An 18,978-nucleotide genomic window follows, 5' to 3' on the forward strand; every position below is an offset into this window, starting at 1 on the left:
GACTGGCTGGCTAGCTAAAGATGGCCAGCCCACTGGCTATACGGTTGGATTTTGGCCTCGTGGGTCTCAAGAATTTTTGGCCCAAACCTTCATTAAAGATAAATTTCGTGTCAAAAAGGACTATCATTTGGCATACGCCCGGCCCAATTAGAAATGGCCTAAGTGCATGAAGATTTTCCATAGCACTCAATATTTTGAACTTCTTAGCTGTTAAAATTTTATTTAAAAAATATAAAAACTAAGATATAACAGTTTCTAGCACCACATAATTTTTGTAAAGGTAGATGCAGTTTCCATGGTGCAGCCTGTATATGCAGGATAAAAACGTACTGAAAAATAGACAAACTGACTACTGAGGTTGCTCTTCTGACTTCTTCAGCATTGCGTTCAAAAACTCTTTCCAATCTGAAACCTTTTCGTCTCCATTCACCACCTATAATATCACACAGTGCCATCAAGAGTGATTAACTCTCTCATCATTTCACTCAGCAATTAAGGTAATAAAACTACTGTGGAATTTGAATAAAAAACAAGAAAAATAATAATAATTAAGCTAGATTAGACTATCGCTCGATCAAAATAAAACATTTACGTATTGTGGAGTAGCATATGTGGGATTTAGAGATCGAAATAAAAAATTTGTTCAATTATTTTGTGTGTGTGTTTATTTACCTCAAATATGAATCCTCTCTGAGGGACTACACCAACTGCTTCTGCACAAATAAAGGCAGCATCCTCTTTGCTAAGAGTTCCTTTTGCTGCACTTCCCTATATATCATCATCAACATCGAATGAGAGTATTTAGAATTCAGTAGAACAGAACTTGTTCCACTGCATTATCACATCCTTTATGCTTATGCACTGATTATATATGTATATGTATAGTTTTCGTTATATTTCACATTATACCTGTTCAAAGCTAAAACCTTGAGTTCCACCGGGAGAATTTTGTAACGAGCCAGCTCTGATCACGGTGTAAGGGATTCCAGAGGCCACCATTATTGATTCATCTTGCTCAGCCAATTTTCTTGCATTGCTTTTCATGAGAGCTTGAATGCCATTGGCACCTTTGTAAACAGACAACTGCAACCTCATTATTAAGTCACAGTAACAACCGTGCAAACGCACATATATCTGTGTGTGTGTGTGTGTGTGTGTGTGTCGATATACATGTGTAGAGAGAGAGAGGTACCTGAGATAAGAGGATTATATGTTTTACCCCTTTCAAGCTCCCAACGGTAGATAAGAAACCTTCCTGACAAAAGAGAACAAATTTAAAAGACATTTTTAATGTTTGAGTTGCAAAAAATGTATCATGTCAACAGCAATGAGGCAATCAAGAAACTAAATATAGCTTAAGAACAAAGACACCAATCTCGGTCTGGTAGATCAGCCTACACAGTATGAGTTCATTTCACATTTTAGTCTCCTAGTCTGTCGCACCATACAAATTATATATATATAAGAAATGATGCTGAACAGATTTGATTTCAGTACAAGTTTGGTTTTGTAAAGTTAGAACAGTTTCAGAACGGTTTGTATACTAAAATTTCGCAAGATCAGCAAAGGTGCGAGGTCTAGATACGCATACAATTGGGCATATTACTGTGGAAACTCCTCGTAGAACTCTCTTTAGAAACGGCTTGTCCCTTGAATCTCCGGCCATTGACTGTACATACAAAAGCACAACCATGCAGTCAACATTTGAAGTGCCAAAAGAAAGACAAAAAAACAGCAAGGGACAAGGCAATTTTGCAGGAATTAATTCCCTTCCTACCCACCTCAACATAAGTCCCAAAAGCTTCAAGTGCTGCCCGCTTATCCTTCACCAGCGCTTTTATTCTAGCTCTTTTGACGATCAATGACAATATTACCATCTACACAGGCTAGACAGCACAAGGCTCAAAATCCAGCCAATCAAGAGAAGTAGCAGGAAACAACTCGATCAAATAGCAAGGATATATGTTGGTCTTCAGGTACTTTTTGCCTCTTAAATGTTAAGAAAACAAGTATTATTCGATTGTAGTTATTCTGCAGCATTGGCATCTGTTTCTCAGATATATTTGCAAACAACAGTATCACTAATGACATATTTACTTACTCAGAATGCAGGAAGTCACTACTGCTACTCGATCTAATTGCTCGTTTTCCAAGTATTAGTTTTCTTGTTAACATTTATATTTTTCAATTGCAACATAGAGGATTAATCACAAAAATGAACAATGCCGTAAAATGCACCTGTCCCATCTCACTATCTCCATCAGTTACCAATACAGCATCTCTGAGTTCTTCTCCTTCTGCATAAAAAATACATCAAAATCCTTTTGAAAAAAAATCACACTTTGAAGCATGGCCATTCCTAGATTAAATTTTGACATGTATGGTTTTAAGGTCCGTCGATTAGAAACATCCATGAATTATCCACCTGTGAATTCATCCTCATCTTCTTCATCTGCGGATCCATCTTTTGGTAGAAGCTCAGGTGCCCCATACCATTTCCTTAACTTGGGACCCCCTTCAAACAATTAACATAAAACAGACTGATCACTTGTACATAACGCAAACAATGCAACCAACTAACAATAAATCGGTTCCAATAAAAAGCACGAAAACTCTACTATATACACCGGAATTTTTGTCCGTCAGCTCTTGGTCATTGCATCATTGATCAAGGATGTAGAGGCTAAACATCTCGGTATACATAACACGCCGAAGCATACCGGGAAATCTCTAAATGCAACACTATATCAAAACAAGGTCGATAGACTTGAAAACAAAGATTACCCTCGATGTAATCAAGAATTTGGTCTGCCAAGCTTATTTTCTTCTTGGCCTTGCATCGAACAAGATCACGCTTTCGGGCGGTAGAGATGAAACAAGAATGCTGCAGTGGTCTAGTTGGGTTTTGAGGAGGCAAGCTGGGTAGAGTCAGTAAAGAGAGAGTTGACGAAGAAGGAAGCGCATCCGCCATTGGTTTGGTTGCCCGTAGGTTTGTAATGTCATCCAACCGTTTTTTTGGAGTTGCCGCTAATAGTTATGGCTTCTGGAGGAGGATAAGATAAAAGAGAGGAGCTTGGCTATAGAGGAGGATAAGATAAAAGAGAGGAGCTCGGCTTCTTAAGAGAGTTCCTCCTCAATTTACTTAGGGGTGTTATTCAATTAGGATTATGTGAGGTTTTATATGAGTTTAAAAATTAATGGGTATTCAGTTAAGATTATAAACGAATCGGTCAAATATAGATTTTATTCAATTTAAATTTATAAAAAGTCAGTCAAAGTCTGGTAGTATTCAATCTAGGTTTTTAGAGTGACTTTCCAAATCTAAAAGTATTCAAAAAGTCAGGAAATTTGTAGGATTTATAACTTTGCTCATTTTGATGCATCCAAGGATGAGGTATAAAATATCAAAGGCTCTCTCGCAAATTAGGTAACCCCCTCCATATTTCAACGTGACTCCTTATTTTCAAAGTAGACTACAAAATACGAACAACTTCTTCTTCCAAAAGCCTCTTCTCCAGGTAATACACACACATGATTTGCTATGTCGCCTATTGTTAATCTTTACATTAGGGTTCTAATTATTGTGTTTATTGGTGGTGTTGTGTGTCTGTGTGTTTTTTTTTTTTACTTCATCATGAATTATGCATATTGATTTATTTGAAGATGCATTGAAATTGGAAGAACTACTGAAAATTGCAAGTTCTACCATCCAACGCCCTTCAAAATTAATGTCAATGCATGTCTCGGAAAACAGGTTTGTTTTAAATGATTTGTCATCTAATTTGTTATATGTTAACAATGATTCATAACACTTTTCGAATAATGTGTTTGTTTGCTTAAAAAATTGATGTCGGTGTTAGCTTCCTCTACTTTCGGAAGGGGAGATTTACAACAAAGAAGGGGCAAACATTATAACCAATGGTCCATAGAAAGCAAAACTTGTTAGAATTAATGGTTGATGCTGCCAAGCGAGGATGGGGTGATGCTAATGGTTCGTTTAGCGCAGTTAGTAGAAACGAAAATTCACTTTTTGTTCAATCTTCGTCATACTTTCTTGAGAAATGTGGTTGAGAGAATATTTGGTATATTTAAATTGCGTTTCATAATTTTTAGGTATGCACTCTCAATTTCGTACAAGACACAAGCAGAAGTAGGGTTACCTTGTGCAGGATTACACTACTTTCTTCTTAAAGAATGTCGTTTCGATGAGTTTGTTGTTGAAGATGAATAACCTTCATCGCCGTCATCGGTGCCAGAAGATTAAAGTCTCAAGGTATATTCCTAGGGGCGGTTATATCCATGTCCAAAAATCCAAACTGGTTTTTAAATTGAGTTCAATTATAACATACCCATGTCATGTCATAAAGAAGACTACAAATTTTTCCAAGCAAAAAATATTTAAGACACATTACTAATTTGAACAGGTAGATTACAAGAAAAGAAAAAAAAATCTATAAATAGGTAACGAAAAAGCGATTTATCTGTTATATAGGTTTATTAAATAACTAAAAAGACTAAATGCAACAAGGTTCAAGGAATTTAAGTTTTATGATTTAGGATACTACAATTCTTTAAAATTTTCATTTTTATCAAAACTTAACAAAAAGATAACAGTCATAAGACTTATTTTGAAGAACTGGACTATTTTTGATAATAACTCTTAAAATTGAATTTATATTGAATTTACCCTAATTTCTAAAATAAATGCTTTCATTAACGTACAACTTTTTTGTTGGCCAAAATTTTAGATTTTCATTATAAATCAATTGATGATATGTGGAGTAACTTAATTTTCTATTATTTTCTGGTGAGATTGTGTATAGAGTTCTAGTGTTTACACTAGTTCGAGTGTTTCCAACACCACCACTTACTCCTTGTTGTCTGCCGATTCTGGCAATGTCGCTCGTGGGTTTCCACGAGCTTCATACCGGTAGTCGGCTTCTTTCGCTTTGTTGCCAACTATCCATTGTTTGTGGCTGTGCTTAAGTAACAAATCGGGGTTGGAGGTGGCGTCTGCGAAGGCGATACTCAACGGTGAATAGGGAATCGGGCGATGAACTGGAAATTGTTTATGGTGGTGGAGATTGACGTGGATGCTTCTGGTGAAAGCTGGAAGCTGTGCTGTTTTTTTGGGTCTTACTGTTGTTGGGTTCTTTTTTTGCTTTACTTTTGTTTTAAGCCTTTTTTTGTTTGTTTATAAGTGTATGTTGGGCCTATAAAATTTCCCTTTTAACCAAAAAAAAAAAAAACAAGAATCAAATTGATTCAAAGCAAAACCGATCATTTTTATTTTTCTCTATTTGATCCAGTTTGATTCACCAATTTAAATGTCCACCCTTACTTCAAACCCGACCGGACCAATTCAATTGATTTGATTTCTTTTTGTGGTCATGTTCACATGAATCAAATTGGACTCAACCGTAACTTTATTATGGCTCCAATTTCGATTTGAGGAGTGAATCGGACTGAACCGGACCTTCTCCACCCTGCGGATATGCCGAGTCTTCGGGAGATGCACTTAAAGGTTTAATCTCAAACGTTCATAGTATCAACGGTCAGATCACCCCTTACCCTCCTTTATAATCCTTCAACTTTCTAGGGTTTCCCAATTCAAATAAAGCAACTAACAGAAGCTGCAAAGCAGCAGCAGCAAAGGGGTTTTTTTTTTTTTTGATCTTTTAATTCACTGAACGTCCCAAAAAGCGGCGCCGACCAACCATGGCGGCTAAAGGTCCCACCTTTGAAAGAATACGGTTTCCACGCCCTAATGTAAATTTTCCGACGATTTCCACCCTTTGAAAGAATACGATTTGTTGTCTAATTTCATTTGGGTATGGCAGTTTGTGGCCAACGGAGTGTTGTTCGCGGAGCCGAACGAGGTGCTGACCAGAGAGCCGGCGTAGGATGGCTACTCCGGCGTTGAAGTTAGGGTTACGCCGGTGTGGACCGAGATCTTCGTCAGAGCCACTTGGACTCAAAACGTTCTCGGTATGACATTGATTTTTTTTTTTTAATTTTTGGTTGAATTTGAGATTTTATGTAGATTTACGCTACGCAATTAGCTGAAAGTTAGTAACTTTGATCTTTTTAATATTTTGTTGGCTAGGTCCTTGAGAAAATGGAAGATCAAGGCTGATACTAGTGTTTGCATTTTTATTTTTTTGGGTAAAAAGTGTGTCCATTTTTTCAATGTTGAGATTATTAAGTTTAAAAATCGAATTGATTTGGTTACTGATATGTTTATCTACTTGATGATAAGGCTTCGGAAATGACCCCGAAGTTCAATTATTGATCTTATGCGCAATTCATAAGACAATGTGAAGATTCAGTGTTAATAATTTCGTAGGATGAGATTATTTAAGAAAGAAATATGTGGACCTTATTAAGTGCAGTGAAGATTTCACGATAACTCAGTTGTTTCGGAATTGAATTCTTTACTATAGATATTGCAATAGAATCTGTTTCTTCTTAAAAGGAAGATTACAGCGCAATAGGTTCGGTATAGACGAGGCATTCTTCTACTTATAGAGAGTTTTGGGGAAAAAATGGTTTCCTGATTTAGCTTATAACATGAGTTGATAAGTTTGTGTTTCCTGATTAGACTTTTTTGTTGATGGGTTTAGGTGAGAAGGGAAGAAGAAGTAGAGAACTGACATCTGTTGTTCAGAAGCGTTTTAAGTTTTCGAGAACAGTGTTGATATTTAAGCAGAGAAAGTCAACAACCGAGGGCTCTGTGCCGTCGCTCAGGCAGAGTCTTTGGGTTACAAGCTTCTAGGAGGGTTTGCTATCCGGAGGTATGCTGAAAACTGACTTGATCTCTTTACCTATTGGTACAATGCTGTATGACTATTGGTTTTGAGATGCTTTATAAACCTTAGTCTGGGTAAAAGGAATGGTTTCCAATACTCTTTCTAACAGATGTCAGCTTAATAGCGTTCTGTTTTTAACTCCTTTTACCCACAATAATGGGTTAAGAGGATCCTAAAGAATGCTTACATTGCAGGTTGGAGTTTTGTTAGTCTGTTTGAACTGTTAATAGTTCTTGGAGTTCGGGAACTCCTACATTTCATAAAATTCCTTTGTTTCTGCATCTAATATACTAGTCAGTGAACCTCAATTTGACTAAGGGAATGAAATTAAGAAAAACCGTTTCACTAATTATTGTCGCATAGGTGCTGCTCCTGTTGAGATTTTTATTGTTGGGGATGTGACCTCCATCATCTCATTATATCTTATGCGGTTTCTTTCTAATCTATATTTATTGTATCACATGCACATACACAAACTCAAACTTGCACACATGAGCGTGCACACACAAGCACATGCGCGTACACAAACTCAAACTTGCACACATGGGCGTGCACACACAAGCACATGCGCGTGCGCGCGCGCACACACACACACACAAACTCACACACTCACACACTCATACATATCAGTTTTATTAGTGTTAGCATTCAATAATATATCTCTCTTTACTCACAATAATGGGTTAAGAGGATCCTTAAGAATGCTTATATTACAGGTTGGAGTTTTGTTAGTCTGTTTGAACTGTTAATAGTTCTTGGAGTTCGGGAACTCCTACATTTCATACCATTCCTGTGTTTCCGCATCTAATATACTAGTTAGTGAACCTCAGTTTGACTAAGGGAACGAAATTAAGAAAAAGCATTTCACTAATTATTGTCACATAGGTACCGCTCCATTTGAGATTTTTATTGTTGGGGATGTGACCTCCATCATCTCATTATATTTTATACGATTTCTTTCTACATTTATTGTATCACCTGCAAATGCACATGAACGCGCACACACATACACACACTTGTACATATCAATTTTCTTAGCTTTAGCATTCAATAATGTATCTCCTTTACTCACAATAATGGGTTCAGAGGATCCTTAAGAATGCTTACATTACAGGTTGGAGTTTTGTTAGTCTGTTTGAACTGTTAATAGTTCTTGGAGTTCGGGAACTCCTACATTTCATAACATTTATGTGTCATCCAAACCTAAACTGCCAGTCATTGAACATCACTGTGATTGAGGGAAATAAATGAAGTACAAACATTTACGACTAATTGAGTTTCAAACATGATTGAGCATTACATAAATGTTACTCCTGTTGGGATGATAAGTGTCAAATTTCTTAGTATCCAACATATCATTATATCTTATGCATTATCTCTATGAACTATCGAATTGCTTCCTGAAATTGTACACTTGTATATATTCATGGGAATCTATTAGCATTAATCTATAATAACAAAAGTTTTACTCCGTAGACTGCAACTATGTTTTACTCGCGAATTTTTAGTACAAATAATTATGTGTGTACATCTGCAATTAATTAAGTACAGTTTGTACATCCACGCAACAGAGATGATTTCTTTCTATAGAAAACAATTTCACATGTCTACTGTTTCTAGATGGTATTATTAATAGCTATAGCATTCAGATTTTATCTCCCTTTACTCATAATAATGGGTCAAGAGGACCCTTTGGATGCTTAAATTGCAGTTTGGAGTTTTGTTAGTCTGTTTGAACTGTTAATAGTTCTTGGAGTTCGGGAACTCCTACATTTCATAACATTCCTGTGTTTTCCAAAGCTAATATACTAGTCCTTGAACATCAGCATGAAATGTTACTTGGCAGCTTCAAACCTTAAGCTGTAGTGGCCAATGTTTTACATGCTAATTGTAAGTTTAAATATCTGAGTTCAGTATCCACGATCCACCTATTTAAGTTGACTTATCACTTTTTGCAAAATCCAAGCCCACTGTTGTGAGAGAACCCGTTAAGCTGTTAACATCTATTTATTTTGGGATATAGGTTAGTCTTGCAAAAGGAAAATACAATTGTCAATTTCATGCCCAATATCTTGTCAAATTTATTAGCATTCTTTTACATTTTCCCTACCTACAATACAATAATGGGTTAAGAGGATCCTCAAGAATGCTTACATTATATGTTTGGAGTTTTGTTAGTCTGTTTGAACTGTTAATAGTTCTTGGAGTTCGGGAACTCCTACATTTCATAGCATTCCTGTATTATATAATCCTAATATACTTTTTATTTTGGGTTAAAAACCAATCCTAATATAGTCATTAATTGTCAGCGTGCTTGAGGGAATCAATTAATTAAACACGCATTACGAATTGAAGTTTGGGAAAACTAATGAAAAGGGCTTGGAAACTTTGAGTTTTAAAGAAAATGACAAAATAAAGAGTAAAGTGAATAGTATCAGGATTGACTTTTTAGTGTAAAAATATGGTTTTTCGTTAAAGTGAATAGTACCGGAAGCTTTTCGTTAAAGTTCCTTAATTTCAATCCTGAGTTAATCAATTAGTACTGTTCTTTTCAGAACCATAGTCCCTATGACATTCACCTGCACTGTTGGGATTGACCAATACACTGTTTCCTTGTTCCGTGTTGCTTGGTTTATGCCATAATTAGGCTTGTACAGATCTGTTTTTGCACAACCATTATGATTTAGTTATTACCTAGGTATATGGGTTTGTTGACTTCTATTGATCATCCCTCTACCTTCTTTTTTGTTAGGGCGTTCGTAGATTTGTCATGGAAAGTGCTGCAGAGGGATGCGAGGTGTGAACGAAAGCTGTTTCTTTCCACTTGACCTTATTAGGATGCACCAACATAGTAGAATGAATTTTTCTACTATACAACATGTGGGTCATGGTTAGTGGCAAACTCAGGGCTCAGTGTGCCAAGTATATGAAATTCAAGGATGGATACATGATATCCTCTGGCCAGCCTGTTAAGGAGTATATATCGATGCTGCTGTGCCGCATGTGCTTCTTAGACAGGTTAGCTCCTCCACCATTCTGGCTTTTATGTGCTTTCGTTATCTTTACTTATTTTCCGTATATCCATTTTTCAGGGTGTTCTTGGGATTAAGGTCAAATCACGCTTGATTGGGATCCCAAGGGTAAGCAAGGCCCCAAAACACCCCTACCTGATCTGGTCACCATCCACCAACCCAAAGAAGACTACATCAGATCAGGCCCCCAGTTGTGGCAACTGAAAGTCTGAAATACCAGTTGCCCTTGTCGCTGGTTAGAGTTGTTTTTCCGCATGCTCAGTCCTTTTTCTTTTTTTTTTGTCAATATACTAATTTCTCATATTCCGCATAATCTCATTTCTAGTTGGATGCCTGTTAGCACCCGACTGGAATATGAGAAATGAGATTATGTGTTTAGAATTGTAATTTTCTTAGCCAGCAAATATAAAAAGCAACTCAAGCTCTGTATGTTACCCGCGTTTATGTCCTCCCGATTTGTGTTCTTTAACGCTTATTTCTCTCTCTCTCTTGCCCCTTTTTTGGATTGCCTTTGATGCATATTTACTCTTATGGTTACAATTCAAAGAGAATTCTTTTTCTTTTTGATTAATGGGGGTTGGGAGTCGTGAACTTAAGAACCTCCTTTTAAGAGGAAGATTCAGGTGGGTTAAGTTTCACAATAGGCTAATAATAATGTGGTTCAAATTTGTATTTGATGAGAATTATATCTAAGACCTCTCATTTACAAGTGAAGAGGAATACTAGTAGACTAGTACTAAGTGTCCTCTTACTATAGTTTTGAATAGGAATATTGCTTGGGCTTAATTGGGTTAATAGTTCATGTGGAAAAAAAATTAGAATTTAAGCTCATATGGTGAAAGATGTTAGGATTTAGGCCCAGAATTGAAAATTTCGTCAACTCTGTATTAATTGTTAAACACATGAGGCTCACATGTGTAACTAAAAAGATAAAGTCAGCCTCACATTTTAAGTCTCACGTGCTAACAATTAACGGAAAGTTTCGGTTTAGCCTAATATGTGCGGTTCATATGTTAATAATTAATTAAGAGTTGATGGTTTTGGGCATAATTCCTAACATACTTCATCAGAGGGGCTTAAAATCCTAATTTTTTACCACATGACCTATCTTTCAACTACCCTATCACCATGAGATTAAGGTCATCTCCAACCGAACCGGCCAAAGGGTCATAGGGCTAAAAATAGCTTGAAATAACACGAAAACGGTCTCCAACCGAAGACTAGGGCAAATGGCTTGCGGGCCCCACTAGGCAAAAAATCTGAAATCAGGCCAATCGGCTGGCCTATTCTAGCCATCCAACCAGCCCCAATCGACCCAAATATTTGAAAACGGCTACCTAGCGTTAGCATGATGCCAGCTAGCAACGGCTAGTTGATGTCATGCTATGCCAGGTTACTGTTGCATTTGATTTTTTTTTTTTTTTCTTTTGGGACAAATTTTTTTTCAAACAAAAAAATTCAAATTTGTTTTCCTATAAATACCTAAGTCATTCATACACCATTCCATCACCAAAAATCTTAGATTGAAGTTGTAGTTTTTAATATTTACGTTGTACTCTTTAAATTAAACAACACAATCTCCACCCTAGTACTACTTGGGGGAGTTAGTCAAACTTGAACAACATGAAACTTAAATGACATTAAACAAAATAAAACTTATTAAGATTATATAAAGATAAGAAATCCGGATGCTTATTTATTTGGGACAAGTGAGACTCAAAATATGTCTGAAAACCTTATTTTAATATGATAGTTTAATTTAAGTAACCATATTAATTCAATTAAAATAATAAATTATGTTTGGCATATGACTCTTTGGCCCTCTAGGCTGGGGATGGTTTTTTGTCAAAGGGCTATGTTTGGCCTATGGCCCTTTGACCTCTTTGATTGGAGATGGTATAAGATATGGTTTGACACAGTTTATTAAAATATTAATTTCTTGCAAGGCTCTACAGCTAAAGGGAGCCATTTGGCCACCCTTCGGTTGGAATTGGTGAAAATTATGTGAAAAATGGTGTAGGAATGACTTAGGTATTTATAGGGGAAAAAATTAGAATTTTTTTTTTTTAAATTCGTCCCAAAAAAAAAAATATTAAATGCAACATTAACCTGGCGTCATGCTGATGCTAGGTAGCCGTTGCAATTCAGATTTTTGGGGCGCCCTGGGCTGGCTGGCTAGAATGGGCCAACCGATTGGCCTGATTTCATATTTTTGGCCTGATGGAGCCCATAAGCCCTTTGGCCTAACCCTCGGTTAGAGACTGTTTTGCGTCATTTCAAACTATTTTTAGCCCTATGACCATTTGGCTGGGTCGGTTGGAGATGACCTTACTAATTGAGTCACACTCATATTCTAACCAAGTAACAGTTAGTCTAAACCACTCAATATTGCATTTACACTTGTGTTCTTATCAACGGTAGGTATTAACCAACTAATTTTTTTGTCGTTTAATTTTTGTTGCCGTGTTGTGATAGTTTTGTCAAGAATCGCCACTGATGAATATGTAATTTGAACCCAATAACCAAAAAAAAAAAAAAAAAAAAGCCTCAAATGGTCCATGTATTATAGTCATTTGGCTAATTTAGTCCTGTATTTTCAATTTGACAAATTTAATCCTCGTGTTTATCTCTGTTAGCCAATTAAAGACATTTCATTCAATCTCTGTTAAAAATTCATCAAAATAATATAACCGATTATAGAAAAATATGTTTTAATTAAAATAGAAAGAAATATAATTTCAAAGTGATTTTTTTTTAAGCAAGCCCACCATGCCATCCGCATTGTCCTTGACGCAAACCCAAACCCTAGCCACACGCGCAACTCAATGAATGCATCTTTAGGTCCACCTCGACCTCACTTGTTACTGTACGAGTTCCATCATCGTAGTCCCAAGAAAAATAATACCGACCACCTCATTTTCAACTATGTACCAACCACCTCATTTTGGACTATGTAATCAATCGAGAAACTAATCGCAATTGAAAGAACCATATATTACACTCTCTTTATTTAAATTTAAATTTACATAAATATGCAAATTAATGAGAAATAACATATATAAAAGATAAAACTTTCAATCTGAAAATTATTTAAGGTTGTGATAAAGGGCAGGTGGGGGGGGGATGCAAAATGGGAGAGAAGAGAACGTTAGGGAGAATGTTCGGGAGTAGGGGTAGAGTAATTTTTCATCTAATTTTTACTTTTATCATTTTCAAATTTGTAAATCAAATAGATACTGTTATAAATAAATTGGAAGGAATTGTTATTAGCATTCCAAAAATCTCATTCTACACTCCAAACTTTCTATATTTGGAAAGATAAATACAATTGTGAGGAGTGTATATAAAATTTTTGGAGTGCCATTAATATTTCCCTATGTGATCATTAATTGACTAGCGGAAATAAACATGATAACTAAATTGGGCAATTTAAAACACAAAGACTAATTGACGCAATAAGAAGAATACCAAGATCATTTTGACATTTAAGCAAAAAAAAAAAAAAAAAACTACTCAAAAAGAAAAATAAATTAAAAAAAAACAAAAAATTTAAAGAGACCCGGACGCCAAGTCCAATTGTGAACTGCATTGGAAGTAGTGTTTGGAGTCCGCTACCGTACGACATTATGTTCACAGCGTACTAAAAAAGCGAGCCAAAAAAGCAGAAGCGCACACAGACGGGCGCAGTGCACCAGAAGAACAATCTGATTGTTTTCCCTTTCCTCAAAGCTTCCCGCACAAGCTTTCTCTCAGAAAACGACTCGTCTTCTTCCCAACTCAGTGCCCGGCGCGCTTCGAATCGGTCGATATCCTTGCAATTTTACACTCGCAAGGACTGAGTCAACTCGCTCCTCATTCTCACAGTCCTATGGTGAGCCCCGTCCTACTTAATTTCGCTTCATCTGCTATTCAAGTTTGCTCCGAATGTGAAAATTTTGAACAATTTCTAGTGTTTTGGTACTTCTGTATGTAAATTTTCAGCTTTTAGTGTGATATCATTTGAATTACTTAGCAATTTTGCCTGAAATGGTGCTTTTCTCTCACTAGAAATGTAGTTTTATGTAATTGGGATTGGAAATTTGCAGTCTTTGGAGGAAATGCAGTTTGATATAGTGTTAATTTCGTTTTTGCTGTTTTCTTTTCGGTTTTCGAAAATTTTGAATTTTGAATTGCAGGTTTGAGTATTTGAATCGGAGAATTTTGTTTATTTGTTTTGAATTCTGGGTGCATTTATATTTTAGTGGATAAGATCTTATTTTTATTACCTTTGAAATTTTTAAAAGTTAACTTTGTTTTTTGTTTTTGTTTATTTGGTTTTGAGGTATCAGTTTGTGTATTTGAGTTGCATGTGGTGGATTTTCCATGGAAACAGTGGTCGGTGTTGAGGGGAATGATGAAGGGATGTGTGAGGAGAGTAGGGTTGAGAAAAGTAGCTCTTCTTTGTCTTCGCCAAAGCAGATTGCCGATCCTGTTGTATACAAGCTCGTTCGGGTATGTTTCATTTGCATTAAAAGTTCAACTATTCTGTAGGTGCTAGTAGTTTTGTGCACATAAAATTGGAGTGTAAGTGTTTGAACATTCCTTATGATTAGTTTGACTTTCAAATTTGTACAGAAACATGATAACTTGATAGGCTTGGGTAATGGGCGTTCATGATACTGCTTTAGAGCCTATAAAGGACTGTATATCGATCAAGAGATTTTTAACAGTTATTTTATTCATAAATTACAATTAGAAGCAGTCAAGCCATCAATTAATGATTACAATTAGAATCAGCCAGGCTGCTGCCTGCCTTCTGGGCGAATCAGATTTTAGAAAATAATAGTAGATTTGAATTGAAGCTTGAGCATTACAATTTGATGTGTTCTTTCTCTAAAGCTTTGATTTTGGGGATTTAGTTTGTCACCAATTCTAAATTCAAGGTTTATACTTGGATTAAATGAGAGGCCAGCTTTTGGTTTGGTGACAGGTTTTCCATAATGCTTTAAGGGGGAAATTTAAAATTGCACTGCAGTTACAACTATGGACTTGTTACTTCAAGTTCGAAAATTTCATTGCCATTTATTTTGTATTCTTTAGATTCATAACGTCTTATTTGATTCCAGGTTGAAGGTGATGGGAGATTAGTGCCAGCAACAGATGATGAAGTAATGGAAGTTGAGGATTTTCTTGTTGATGAGACGGTTGAATTACCTGTTATTACAGAGGCTGGAAATGGTCGGTGCATTTCCAACGAAGAGTCTTCCTCTGGGAAACCTCAGAAAGAAAGCTCAGAAGGTCTATTTGATTTATTGTTGTGACTAATTATTTCATTTCCATCTGTATCATTATGGATCATTTTACGTAGTAACTTTAAGGGCATGCAATTTGGAACCTTAAGCTATAACTTCTGTATATAATGACTATTGGAATCTGATTTTTATCTATTCATATTTTTGTATTGAATCATTCAAGTTACATGCGCATCTCAAATCTCAATTCTCAAAATTAGTTTGACAAATCTTATTCCAACTTACTTTTTCTCCTCAATGGCTTTGGAGTTCATTTATATTCAACACCAAAGTGACTACTTTTTGGGTACTTTCAGTTATATTCAAGATATGTTTTGCATACCTATTGTTTCCCTGACTTAGTGAAGTATTGTTTCAATGAAAAATGACTTTGTGAGAAACTAGGTGTAGAACTTGGTTTGTTAAATTATTTGAAGACATTCTATTTTTATATCTTATGGTGTTGGTTCTGTAATGGTTTTCATCTCTCACAGAGCAATACATTTCCAGGTGTCTCACATTCAGAGAACACAGAAGCTGATGTGAAATTAAGTGCACGGCTTGAGGTATTGACTTGCTTTCTCTGGATAAAATTTCCTCCTGTTGTAGAATCAGATGGTCGAATACTATCTTGCATAAACATATGGCCTGCTATGACTGTTCTGAATAGCATATTTCTTTTGGATAACTTTATCTTTATGTCTTTTTAATAAATTGATTCAAGTGCTTGGATATGTTTACAGATACCCCTTGTACATCAGTTATATTTCCTAGCTGCTATGCATTTTAATCTTGTAGAAAGGAATTTCTTGATCTTGAAATTTATCGTCTGTATTATGTGTTAGTGGCATATTTCTTTATCAACTGGCTTGATTGTTCATTTCATAAACTTATAGATAGTTTCTTTCAATTCTTCTTTTTCTTGCATCTCTACAAGTATGTGTACAATTTTAGCATATCTAGTTATTAATCGTCTTGGATCCTTCTCGGCCTCTAAAATCTCTTTGTAGTACATTGAGGAGATGTTGCAAAAGGTCAAACAGGAAGAGAGGCTCCGCTTAGCATGTGGATCTCCTGATCATTCTTCTGCTTTTATGAATGTAGACATCCAGTGTTCTGATCAGCATGATAAATTACCTGCTATTGATGAGAGGCTGCAATCTGAAATTCCTTTGCAGGATATTGTTCCTTCTTCATCACTAAGTCCAGATGGAAGCCATATTAATGAATCTGGGAGAATTGGGGAGTGCTCAAAACAACCGCTGGATGGACCAATAGAAAGTGGGTCATCAGCTTCTGTCATCTGCACTGGTCCAAAGCCTGATATTAATACACTAAAGGGGGAGATATGCTTGGACAACCTATCAATTAGAGAACTTCATGAATTATTTCGGGCAACTTTTGGGAGAGAAACTACTGTTAAGGACAAGTTATGGCTTAAGAGGAGGATCACAATGGCGTTGACTAACTCTTGTGATGTTTCAACAACAACTTTCACTATTGTAGATAACAAATTGGTGAACAAGGGTAAAGATGATAGCATTCAGAATGCAGATGGTATGCTCACTGAGGGGTCAGATGGTGAAGCAAAGAATCTTGGGTATGAAACTTCACCAACTAGCCACAGTAGCAAAATGGAAAATCATGTCACTGTTTCAGGCAAGAGATTGGTAAACATTAGTGCAGAACTGGATTGTGGAAGTGAGGACCTTCACACAGATCAGAGAGCTGCCAAACGAATTCGAAAGCCCACTAAGAGATATATTGAAGAGCTTTCTGAAGTTGAATCAAAAGATTGTAGCCCAAAAGTGATTAGTCCAGTTAAAAGTGCGGGACAGCAACAAACATCTCCAAATTCTTGTAGGCCTCTTGGAAATGTCCCTTTAAATGAGAGAGCTATTGCCACCAGGTTGGACCCTCTTGGAAGTGTGACAAATGTCCCTCCAAATGAGAGAACGTTTGTCACCAGGTTGGATTCTCTTGGCGGATCTGGGGTTCAGGTTCCTTATGTTTCTCGAGTTCGTAGAAGCCGTCCAAGGAAAAATATTATGGCCCTTATGGTAGGTAAAACCCTTTTATAATATGGCAATACGAGTTGCTTTATCATTTCTTTTGTTTTTGTTCTTAAGCATGGGAATTACTATTATGATATAGCACTATAAGTCATCTGTACGACACAATACCTGAATGCGTTCGATTTTTTATTTGTAGAAGTTTGATATGAGTGGAATGGGTGTGACAGCTAAACTTGTAAAAGAGGCCTTTAGTGTGCGTAGTTCTGTATCAGAGAGTGAGCATGCAGACAAAGTCTTGAAAGTCAGATCTGCTTCTGAACGGATGAAACCACGGGTAAGATCAAGTTTGCTTAACTGGATTCCATTATTCTTACTTCACATTGAGTAATGGGCATGTGTTTTTGAATTTGATAATGTGTCGATAACATTAGTGTAGCCGGTTATTAGTTTTGGACTGGTATTTTGTATTATTGAGGACTAACGGGGGTAATGACTTTTTTTTTTTTTTAATATCATGGTTTGTCTTTTGTTTGAGTGCTATACTGAATTACCTTTCAATTGGTTTGCATGCTAATTTTTTTGTTATGTTAATTGGTTGTCTATGTAGTGTATTGCTGAGCCAGAGAAAGACAAACGTCGCTCACTAATGGGCACAATCGAACCGCGAAGGAACTTGGGCATTAAACAGACAGATTCATCCGAGGACAATTCAGATGATGGTACAGCCCAGATTCCCACAGCGAAAGGTGGAATGAGGAGGAAACACCATCGAGCTTGGACTCTTGTTGAGGTTATAAAATTAGTTGAGGGTGTCTCTAAGTGTGGCACTGGGAGGTGGTCTGAGATCAAAAGGCTTTCCTTTGCATCGTATTCATATCGCACTTCTGTTGATCTCAAGGTATGTTTTTTCTGTACAATTTGTATTCAAGGTACCAAGTTCATTTGGCATCTTGTTATACTAAAAAAATGGTGAATACTTTTCACTGAGAAAACGTGTGTCATTTTGCAGGACAAGTGGAGAAACCTGCTGAAAGCTAGCGTTGCGCAAACGCCTCCTGATGATGGAGTGAGTACATTCCCCTTACCTCTCTTTTATGAGTTGGTTAGACGGGAAGTGTGGAACTTCCCATCTCTTTCCAATGCAAGCTTTCTTTGAACTCTTTCCTCAGCCTTTAAATACTAATATTGCATCCAAATATTATCTTCCAGAGATTCCAATATTCTGTAAATAAACTTTTCGAACTTTGATCACTTCTCCATAGCATTTTACAACTTGAACTGGCATATTTGAATTTTTATTATCTACTGCAAAATCTGCTGCCCTATGGTGATTTACTTCATCGTAACTCGCAAACTGATGTTTGGCGTCTGTACTAGGAATCAAATATGCCTATGTATATAGTACACTATACGCCATTGATTTTCTCTCCGGATGTTCTTTTGAGTACGGACATAACTTGGTTTGTCCGTGGGGAATTGTGCAGATAAACTCCCGGAAACATGCTTCAGTACCCATCCCGGCATCAATTTTGTTAAAAGTAAGAAAGCTTGCTGAGATGCAGGTGCAGGTACCGCCAAATCTAGGGCCGAGCAAGCTGGCCACTGTTAGCAGTCGAAGCGTGCATCAAATGCGACCAGGCTTCTTGTAACATTGTATATAAGGATACTGCTGGACTGTAACCGCTTTCCTCTGCTGGCATTCACTTGTTACATGGCTGATGTGCTGCAGAGGGATTGCTGAGATGTAGGCTTAAACATGTTTATGATACATTCTCTGACTCCTAAGTTCCTAACACAATTTCTTACTCAGTTATTAATTTATTATGATAGGGTTTATGCCTCATGTTAAAAA

The 18,978-nt window shown here is 36.5% G+C and overlaps 2 protein-coding genes and 1 long non-coding RNA gene across 24 annotated transcripts; 2 read left to right on the forward strand and 1 right to left on the reverse strand.

Moving 5' to 3' along the window:
- Positions 1-192: 192 nt before the first annotated feature.
- Positions 193-3,103, reverse strand: LOC137740852 (NAD(P)-binding Rossmann-fold superfamily protein). Its single transcript, XM_068480658.2, has 9 exons — positions 2,785-3,103; positions 2,426-2,515; positions 2,239-2,297; positions 1,782-1,877; positions 1,592-1,669; positions 1,193-1,255; positions 910-1,083; positions 673-768; positions 193-433 (listed from the first exon to the last, which is right to left on the reverse strand). Exons 1-9 carry the CDS (start codon positions 2,969-2,971, stop codon positions 350-352), a joined length of 927 nt encoding a protein of 308 aa, XP_068336759.1. The 5' UTR covers positions 2,972-3,103; the 3' UTR covers positions 193-349.
- A 2,193-nt stretch (positions 3,104-5,296) lies between these two features.
- On the forward strand, positions 5,297-10,275 carry LOC137741058 (uncharacterized). Its single transcript, XR_011069200.2, has 5 exons — positions 5,297-5,769; positions 5,841-5,988; positions 6,624-6,794; positions 9,562-9,827; positions 9,902-10,275. It is a non-coding gene; the product is annotated as an uncharacterized LOC137741058 (long non-coding RNA).
- Positions 10,276-13,419: 3,144 nt separating this feature from the next.
- On the forward strand, positions 13,420-18,978 carry LOC137739531 (uncharacterized). 22 transcript variants are annotated; one of them, XM_068479134.2, is made up of 9 exons: positions 13,420-13,712; positions 14,170-14,332; positions 14,947-15,118; positions 15,622-15,677; positions 16,290-17,171; positions 17,323-17,460; positions 17,734-18,024; positions 18,136-18,192; positions 18,611-18,978. In XM_068479134.2, the coding sequence occupies exons 2-9, from the start codon at positions 14,204-14,206 to the stop codon at positions 18,773-18,775; spliced, it is 1,890 nt and encodes a 629-aa protein (XP_068335235.2). In that variant the 5' UTR covers positions 13,420-13,712; positions 14,170-14,203; the 3' UTR covers positions 18,776-18,978. The 22 variants fall into 22 exon arrangements, with proteins under 22 accessions (XP_068335235.2, XP_068335232.2, XP_088556185.1 ...); XM_068479131.2 differs by having other exon boundaries at positions 13,422-13,712; positions 16,122-17,171; XM_088700059.1 differs by having other exon boundaries at positions 13,458-13,712; positions 14,214-14,332; positions 16,122-17,171.

This window comes from Pyrus communis, chromosome 9 (assembly GCF_041283825.1).
Source record: "Pyrus communis isolate YQ-2024b chromosome 9, ASM4128382v1, whole genome shotgun sequence".
NCBI classification, from domain to species: Eukaryota; Viridiplantae; Streptophyta; class Magnoliopsida; order Rosales; family Rosaceae; genus Pyrus; species Pyrus communis.